General features: G+C 48.2%; 1 protein-coding gene across 1 annotated transcript; it reads left to right on the top strand.

Moving 5' to 3' along the window:
* Positions 1 to 621: 621 nt before the first annotated feature.
* NAT8L (N-acetyltransferase 8-like (GCN5-related, putative)) lies at positions 622 to 999 on the top strand (the record flags this gene model as incomplete). The annotated part of the gene is made up of 1 exon (XM_009875730.1): positions 622 to 999. A coding segment is annotated over one exon (368 nt), but the record flags the coding sequence as incomplete, so codon positions are not given.
* Between the last annotated feature and the right edge of the window lie 8,708 nt (positions 1,000 to 9,707).

Below are 9,707 nucleotides of genomic sequence, written 5' to 3'. Positions count from 1 at the left end.
CTTAAATATGTTATCACAGAGTCGTTCCTCTCCTATCCCTTTACGGATAGGCTCAGCCTTGGTGCAGCGGCGGGTCCCTCTTTGGAGCCGGCTGGCTCTATCAAACTCAGGAAGCTTCTAGCAGCTTCTTGCAGAAGCCACCCTGGAGCTCTCCCCCTGCTGCCACCAAACTCTGGCTGGGCCAACCCAATACACCATCTCAGGGCAGGATGTGACGAGCAGCCAAAGGTGGGTTGGGCTGTGCTGGGAGGGATCCAGGACTCACTGCAGTAAAGTTACGGATGGGACAGGAGAGCATGACTGTGTGTGAGTCAGAAGTTACCCATCACGTGCCACCATGAGCTGCGTTACCTGTCTGTGGGTGTAAACATTGTCCCTGGGAATATTGGTTTGTAGTGATTTCCTTTGCATTTTCCTTGGGAAAACAACATTTCCTTCATAGCATTAGGAGAAAAGAAAACTTGGTCCTTATTTATGGAGATCGTTAGTCCCCACGGCTGATAGGGAGGTGATATCTAACCCCAAGCCCAGCTCCCATCTCTGTGTTTGTCTCTGGGGGTTTTGCCTGTCCTGCCTATCCGGGGTGGCCGGTGGCTACATGTGTTGCTTTATCTCCCACAGGCTCCTGCTTCTGGGTCGCTGTCCTGGATGGCAACGTGGTGGGGATCGTGGCAGCGCGAGGCAATGAGGAAGACAACACGGTGGAGCTGCGCCGCATGTCCGTTGACTCCAACTACCGCGGCAAAGGGATCGCCAAGGCCCTGGGCCGCAAAGTGCTGGAGTTTGCTGTGCTCAACAACTACTCCTCCGTCGTTCTGGGAACCACGGCCGTGAAGATGGCAGCCCACAAGCTCTACGAGTCCTTGGGGTTCAAGCACGTGGGTGTCGTCGAACATTACGCCCTGCCAGGGATGACACGCTCCTTACTCGAGAGAATGTTTTTCCAGCTCCGCTACCACCGCTACCGCCTGCAGCTGTGGGAAGAATAAAAAAAAACCCAACCAAATGAGAAAAAAAAAAATTTTTTTTTTTCCTCCACCTCCCCCTTCAAAAATAATAAATTACCCTTCTATTTCTCGTCACTGTTGATTTGCCAGTTTTGGGTTGAGTTTTCATCCCCTCATGTCATCTCTTGGTTTGCTCCGTGCAGCTCGATGGCGCGGCCGAGCAGCGCTCCTTCCTCGCATGCTGTAGGTGGTGGTGCTGGGAGTCCTGCGGCGTGGCGGGGCGGAGCGGCGGCCTCTCCTTTGCCAGGTACCTCCTCCGTAAAGCACAGAAACTTCACTTCCAAAACAGTACCACTGCTCCTGGTGTACATAGTCTTCTCCTTTTCCAAATGTAAGATATAACATAGTGATGCGTTCACAATAGTGCAGAAATATTACTTGAATGCAGTTTTCAGTATTTCACGCACCAGTAAGTCGAATATACATTGTCTTACAGTTATTTACTGGTTAATAGTTTTCAAAGAAAAGGCGGGGGGCGATCCCCTGTGCCCCTGCCCCAACCCGCTTGCTACAATGCATGAAGAGGAAAGCGCGTGCACGCACTCAAACACATCGCACTGCCACCACGGCACTGGTATTGCACTTTTTTTGGATGTGCCTCATTCTGCCAAATGTCTGAGAGAGCCCTGGGTGCATCCGGTAACCACGACTCCGCTCCATCCCCCGCCCCCCTCCTTCCTAAGCCAGCACAGACTTGGACCGGCTGAACTTCTGAGCCCCATTGTACTATAGCGTGAAGTTAAGACCCAACCTAACTATCTCCTGCGCTGTTCTGTAGCCACGCGTAACCTGCAGTCCTGGGCCACAATCCGCATGTGCGTTGGACTTTCTCTTTGCTGCCTTTTGGTGGTCTTTTTTTTTTTTTTTTCCCTGTTTGGTTTTGTTTTGTTTTATTTTTAAGGTGTTTTTTTGTTGTTGTTATTATTTTTAGTTTTGGCTTTTGCTGAATGGTGTCGTTGAGGCGTAATGGAGGCTGCAGTTCCTATGGCAACACATTTGCACATTAATGTGCGCACCAAATCTAACCACTTCAGAGAAGCAACATGTGAGGGATAATAGCGGTTTGGGGAGTGCTGGGGTGGGAGGGGGGGGAAGCGTACGTACTATCTTAACCAGCTGCTTGTTTGATAAATGTAGATGGCCTCACTGCAGCCTTCCATCAAAGGTAGTTAACTGCTTTAATGATGTCAGATTTGTGAATTGTACAATGCAAAAAGCAATGCAAAGCAGATTCGGCATGTGTCTGTACCCAGTATGTATGTACAGTGCCTGCCAACTAAAGAATAACAAAGACTACAGCTTCTTCTAGCCTGAGATATCAACTTTTATAACTTATTTAAACAAATAGCAACTTTGCATGAATTACGTCTTGGGGGAAAAAGATCAGTAGGTTTTAATTTTCAAAATGTGGTACCAGAAGTATACAGAAAACCATTCATGTGTCTGTACCCAGTATGTATGTACAGTGCCTGCCAACTAAAGAATAACAAAGACTACAGCTTCTTCTAGCCTGAGATATCAACTTTTATAACTTATTTAAACAAATAGCAACTTTGCATGAATTACGTCTTGGGGGAAAAAGATCAGTAGGTTTTAATTTTCAAAATGTGGTACCAGAAGTATACAGAAAACCATTTCTGACTGCACTTAATTTGGAGTGGGTGGAAGGATTCATCTCTGTTAATATATTTAAAGGGAAAACTCCTTTAATTTAGTTCCTGGGGGGAAAAAAATAATTACTACTTTATGCAGTGTTATATGTAGCGGGGGGGGAGAACCACCACCTATCATGATGAACTTGCTGGAAGGGTAGAGCCCGTGTTAACCACGCTTGCACTTGCAAACAACACGGAGGCGTAGAGCAGGAGAGCACCAGGAGGGAGGTGGTGTGGAGGGACAGGTGCCACAGACCCTGCGTCTCGCTCGTGTGGCAAAGTGCCCTTTCCTCTCCAGCTGGAAGCTTTCCCAGCACCCAGACCTAGCCAGGTGGACGCTCGGTGGGAACCGAGGCCCTGGAGCCGTCGGGCACATCCCTGGCAGCGCTCTCGGTGCTGGGCTCGGGTTCAGTCCAGCCCGTGAGGAACCGGAGGGGCAGAGCCCCAGCGTGTGTCCCAGCAATAAGGGGGGGAGATGAGGATGGCGAAAGGCACTGTAGCAAGAGGCTGCATGTTTAATTTAACAAGACTTCTGTATGGGGCACTATATTTTTAAAAAAGTCTTTCTATGCTGTACATTTCTCCTGAAGCTGAAGTTAATGTACTATTGGTAGGGGTTTTTGTATAGTGTACAGAAATTGGCAGAATATTTTCTTGCTGCATTCAGTGATTTATTAACCGAAGTAAAATAGACAAATATAAAGTGTTAGCAAAAGTTGAAAGAAAAAAAAAACAAACACAAAAGAGTTTGTGCCTTTTTTAGTTTATTTTTCTGTTGCTATATAATCACTGCACTAAAACCTTTCCAGAGGGGAAAAAAAACCACAAAAACTAGTCTCTTAATAAGGGAGGAATACGTAAAGCCTAAATTGAGCATTAATTTTTTTATTGGGATATTTAATTAAAAGAATGTTGCTGGTTTTATTTGATACCTGTGCCTTTGTAATAAAATTCCACATCCTGTCAGAAAAGCCAAACCTGGAATAAATCCCACCAGATCCCATAGACGCAGAAGTACCATCAGGTTACCAGTATTTTCCTTTAAAACGTGTAAACCTTAACTGATGTTGTTACAGTATCTGATTGTAATACCTGTTGAGTTGCTTGGGAAAGAAGTGCTTTGGAAAGGTGCATCTTTTCGGGCGCTGTTTGCATTCTTCCCTGAATGCCAGAGATGCACCCATACGGATCGAGTTCTTGCCACTTGGCCAATAGCTGCCGAGCAAATTTCTTTCTTTAATGCTTCTGCCAGTTGCTTTGTGACCGGGCTCTTTGGAAAAAGTCCAACTGGTTGCTCCCAGCTCTCCAGCCAGGACAGCTCATTTCTGATGGAAAGGGCTGGCTGCCAGATAGGCTGGGTTTTTCTTTCCTCGGAAGACAGAGAGGGCTGGCGGGTGAAACGCCACCAATCCTAGACCTGGTTTTTATTGGGAAGCCCATGTGGCTGCCAGGGCTGCACCCCTGGTAGCAGTGATGTGACAGAGATACAGGATCTCCAGCGTTGTAGCTGCTCCAATTAGGATTAGGCAAGGTTGGGCTTAAAAACATCAGATGATGCTGTTGTTTCTTCTGCATTCGTGGGAAGTTTCCCTAGATGTGATATCTCAGGCTCGGCTCTGGAGCCAGAAGGTCACTGCTCTGCATGTCCTCTGGACTGTGCCAGCATCACCCCCTGCCCCACCAGGGTCCCCTCCACCACTGGGGCCAGCATGCTGCTACACCACGGTGCAGCTCACAGGGTGAGGTGTTGAGGCTGAACTGCCTTTAGTGGATCCATCCCATCTGCTCTGCCTCTTTCAGGATGCACTGGTTTAAACAACACCATGGAAAAGATCCCAGAGCTCGCTGCCAGTGCCCCGCAGTACTGGCTTTGTAGCCCCCCTTGGGGAGCTTCTTGCTTCTGCACCAGGGAGCAGGTTGGCACAGCCCTGCGGCAGGACTGTCCTCATCCAGCTTTCTCCAGGCTTGAGTGTCACCTCCTGACGCTTCCCATGCTGGGTGGGTGCAGAGCAGCACCTGATGGTTGTGGATTTGGTCCTGAGCAGAGGAGCTTGTGCTCTGGACCTACTGCCAGAAACCCATTGAGATCCTATTGCCAGTTGCTGAGTCTTCATTCCAACTGAGACTCACATCAGTGTGAGATGGGAGGGGATGCTCCTAATTTATTTTGGTGATTTCCCCTTCCAAGGACACTTTTAGCTGGAGCACAGGGAAGAGTGGAGCATCTCTTGGGTTTTAGCCTCAGTTGATAAACATGACGGCTAATAAGATCGCTTCAGATTTAGGCAGAGGATGTATTGGAGATGTGAAAGACCTTCCCCCAGCTGTGCCAGGCTGCCTGTTTTAACTTTGCAGTGTGTGGGGGCTGTCACAGCCCACTGTCTCTGCACTGCAGCACCAAGGATGCGGTTTCCTCGCCTGGCAACCCTCTCTGTAGCGTTGGGGCTTTTGCTGCTGATCCCTGTGCAGTGAGCACAGCTTGAGTGTCCTCTGCTTGGAGGGGCAGTGAGCCCTTGCTCATTGGGGAAAGCACCAGGAATGATGTCCAAAATTAAAAAAAAAAAAAAAAAAAAAAAGGAGAATTAAAAAAAGGATGGAAAATGGGAATTTTGCATTGCCATGGCTGAGGTCCACAGCCCCAGGGGTACCCCAGCCCTCCAGCACAGTCTGGGCCATGCCGTCTGGAGCCAGGGGGAACACCCTGTGCATCCTAAGCGAACTGGCATCTCAAGCACATGTAATATTTGGCAATAAGCTCTGTGGGAAGCTTGGCCCTTGAACAGTTCCAGGCCAATAATACAGAGCAATCAAACCAACAAAGAAAGTGGTTTCTAATCTTACTTGAAATCCTTCAGCTGGTATTTGTTGTAACTTCATGCTGTGCTTTCCCTCCTGAAGCAGGCAATACCTGCAAGATGCTTAGAAGTGGCAGCCGTAATTCGTTTCTGCTGGCAGATGCAGAAAAGCTCAGGGCATTGCCGTGAGCTGAAAACTGTTCTTTTCCCCTTCCTCGCTGTCCATGTGCGGTGTGTGGGACGGCAGTTTGGAGCAAGCTGTTGCCTCTTCCCAGCGTGCTCCAGGCTGTCCCCAGGCGCAGGACTGAGGGCAGGAGCTGAGCTCTCGCCTGCTCGGTCCATCCACTCCCATCCCTGCAGCATGTACAGCTCTGGGGGCACCTGGGGAAGTCAGAGCTCTGGGGGGGGCACTGCCCGCCCAGGGCGGAGAGATGCACGGCCAGGGGCCAGTTTGGCCACAGGGCTTTCCAGGCTGGCCATTGTGGAAGGAGACAGCTGGCAGTGTAGCCAACACCGTGAGGGAGAAGCAGGCTTATTCTAAAATATGTTTGCGAGAAGCAAGATGGGTTTAGTGGTATCTGAGGGGGGTGTAAGGATGCTCTGTGCCCTCTGGATCTGGGGTGCCGTAGCGCTGTTGGGCTGAGCTGGTTGGCATTGGGCAATCGATGTGGTGTGGGGCACAGAAGCAGGCCCAGCATTTGCAATGTGACAGTGGTAGTTGCACCCCAAAGCCAGCGTCATGGCTCACAGGGCTGTCCTTCTGCTACGTGCAAGGTGGAAGCACCCAAGTTCTTACAGTCCCAAGGGCCAGCTCTGCATCTTGCCTCGTTTAAGTGCTGCCGTTCAGCGAATGCAGTGGGTAGATGACCCCGGGGACAAATGTCCTGGGACCTGGGCAGTCATTGCATTTGTCCCCATGGGAATTGGGGGTGGTACTTGAGGTCACGACAACTGAATTTAACAGGCTGTGTACAGGAGGAGCAGGACTAAGGGTGAGCAGGTGGCCGTTGGGGCTTGGATGGGCTCAGGGTGCTGCCCAGCTGCTGCGGGAGCAGAAACTGCTTCGTGCTCGGGAAGGAATCAGGCCCCTTTCTTGCTGTGACCAGCTCCAAGAACAGAAAGTCCCGTGGTCAGAATTCCCAAGAGAGCTGGTTTTACAAAACCTTGTCACGATCTTTGCTGCTGCCCATTGCTCACTGAACCATGTCCATCCCTGATGCAGGTCTGCTGCTTTTTAGTTTGACAGATTTGCTGGCCAAGGTGCAAATGGATAGAGACTGACTGCAGGGATTTTCGAATTGCTGAACACACAAAGGCAGGAACCAGCTCCGGTTACCTCTGAATTAACGATCTCATTTTCAGTGTGCTGGGAGCCTGTGTTTCATTAGTGCTAGTGTGATGCTGTTGGTATGCACTCTATTTAAGGCTTAATAAACACATTTTAATTCCACGCTAAGTGGAGTCTTGTGGTGGAATATACTGTACCACATAAGGAAAACGAAGGGATGCAAACTGTTAAATAAGCTTTACAATGTAAAAGAACAATTTCCTTTTTTTTTTTTCTCCCTTAAAATAGATCTGCACTGAATCTTAGACAAAAAAAAACCAGTGTGCTCTTGAATCCCTCAGTAATAGAGACTATGCACAGAGATTATGCTTATCTCCCACCAAAAACCTGCTATCTGAGTGGTCATTTGGGGTACCTTTCGCTGCAAATAAGAGAATAACTTGAACAACAGAGAGTTTAGTTCAAACACGGTATCATTTAAAACAACAAGCTCCGAGGCAGCATTTGGAGTTTGATTCGCTGTTTAAAATCGCTGTTCAGTGCTGTCTTTCTATTACGTGATGGTCACTTGCGGGAGGGAATATGCTTTTAACATCTAAATAGTACAGGATGGAGTTACTGAGACCAAGAGCATAACAAATACATAATGCAACTGTAAATCTATTTACGAGTAACACGTATCAATGCAGAAGCAGCTACTGCTATGTAAGCGTAATGAACATATAGCTAACGTTGTTTTCAGTTTCTTTTCCTCCAAAGCTTAGTCCTTTTGACTTGTAATATGTATATTTGCTTTTTTAAAAGTATAATTAGGTTTAACAAAGCATCTGTTGCTTTGTGATTTGTACTTATGATTGTGCTGGGCCGTTAGCTTGAAGCAGTTTGTGTGCTTGTGTTATTTTATTAAAGCAAAAGTCTTCTTGAGACAAATGCGGTAAAGGAAAAAAAATAATGTCTTTTGGTAGTGTTAAGCAGATGTGTGGTATGCATTTGCAAAATGTCCAATGTCAGTTGAAAAAAACCAACAACGGGTTAAATTGCTTACCAGAACTGCTTCTTTAAGGCAGTGGCTTTTTAGTTCATGGGTTACAGGCTAAACTCATGCCTAAATAGAAACTCGGATTCCCCCAAACAACCTCGTACTCTGCATCTCTTCACCGTGGTACAAGACCAATGTGAAATTAGTCTTGTGTTTTCTATGTTCAGCATAGTGTGTACTGTACTTTGTAATGGGAAGTGGCTACAAGTCCTCAAAGAAAAATGAACATATTTTAAAACAGCAATAATTACCACTGTAAAGCAAATGAGCACGTGGGGAAGAGCACAGGGAGACAGTCAATGCAGATGATACCGTTAGGAACACACTGGCGTCAGCGCTGTTGCACCTGGGGAGCAGGAATAAGTACCAGGAAATGCCATCGGTCTCTGGGACCGGACTTCGCCTTGGCAGAGAACCTGCCCATGTAGGATCCCTCACCTGGGTCAGTCTTGGGCATCATAAGTCCTTATGCAGCGCAGGCTCTTCACAGCAGTGTTAAGGGTGAGCTATTGCAAATACCGCTCCTGGTGGGAGAGACAGATACAAGGAAGGTCTGTCAGGGTCACACAGAGGCAGGTAAGTGCTCTTTGCCACAGTCTTGTACCCCAGCGTACTCTGCTTCTGCACGACTGGGGCTCAACAATAGCAGGAAATAGAATAAACAGAATCAGTTTTCTTCTGGAGGGAAACAGGAGTCAGCTCTGTTGGAAAGCTGTTCACATCCTGTCAAGGCGTATCGTTAGAAACCAGTTCCTCCAGCGTGGCAGGAGGTGTGGAGATGTGTGCGAGGTAGCCCTTGCTGTGCTTTAGGCATCTGAGCCGCAGCCTGCAGAGCGTTACCCTGGTGCGGCGCAGTCTCTCCGGCCGGCGCTGGCAGAGCCCCGGGAGCCAGCCAGCTCCCGAGGGACAGCGGGGTGTCCTCAGGCAGGGTCAGGCAAGGTGCTCTGGACGAATGACTTGTAGGTACTTAAGTTCTGTTCCTGATGGCCGCTGTAACTGTGAAAATTAACCAGACCTGCTGTGATAAATTTGGTTATATAAGGTTTATTTGGTTAATTTTTTATAAGTGAAAACTGAAAAGATGAAAGAGAATTGTAATATGAAAGCAACTGCTGTAAATAATGTATGAATGAATAAAATTTAAAACTTATGTCAAGTTTTTTCCTAAACTGTATTGCTGTCGAGTTACTGACACCGCAGTGCAGGCGGTGCCTGCGTCTTTTCCAGCACAAGCAAACACCTCTCGTTGCTGTTTTTGTTGATGAATAGGGCTGTCTTTATGTGTGTAGCAGGCATGTCCTTGGATTATATTTCGGTGCTGTTCCAGCTCACTGACTAATGCTAATGCGTTCAGAAATTAAATGTTCTTGCAGCTGCATATAGTGAATGTGGAGCCAGCCCAGGCGCTGCTTTGCTGCCATGGGGCCCTGCCCAGCCCTGGCCGCGGGGTCAGGTCTGCCTGCGGCCGTGTGCCTCCATTTGCCTGTTGAGCACTTACAACCAAAACCACCCCTGAAGTCACAGATAGCCCTGAGAAATGTCCCATCGGAGCAGAGGACAAAACAAAACCATGAGGTGTCTTTTTCCTGCCGCCAAGGATGTGGAGCGATGGAGTGAGCGTTACGGGCGAGGGTGCTTTCGTGGTGGAGATGCGTCTGCGGGGTTCCCCGAGCCACGCGGGCTTCTTTCTCTTCCCTATGCCTCTGTGTGTCCTTAGATAAAAAACAACCCCACTGTTTGTGTGTTAGACCTGCATGAGGCTATTTCTGACCAACTCCTGAGGCAGGGAATCGCTGGCCTCTGATTAGGGAAAATGAAATGGGGCTCCAGCCTTCAGTCCAGTTAAATACAGTTGGAATAAACCGATTGCTGCTGAAATGCCCTTCGGGCTGTTAATTGCTGAAAAGCAGTTTTTGGTGGCAG

The sequence above is a fragment of the Apaloderma vittatum genome, unplaced genomic scaffold (genome assembly GCF_000703405.1).
Source record: "Apaloderma vittatum isolate BGI_N311 unplaced genomic scaffold, ASM70340v1 scaffold34548, whole genome shotgun sequence".
NCBI classification, from domain to species: domain Eukaryota; kingdom Metazoa; phylum Chordata; class Aves; order Trogoniformes; family Trogonidae; genus Apaloderma; species Apaloderma vittatum.
Note: the sequence above shows the minus strand (reverse complement) of the source record. Positions and strands in the feature narration are given on the sequence as shown.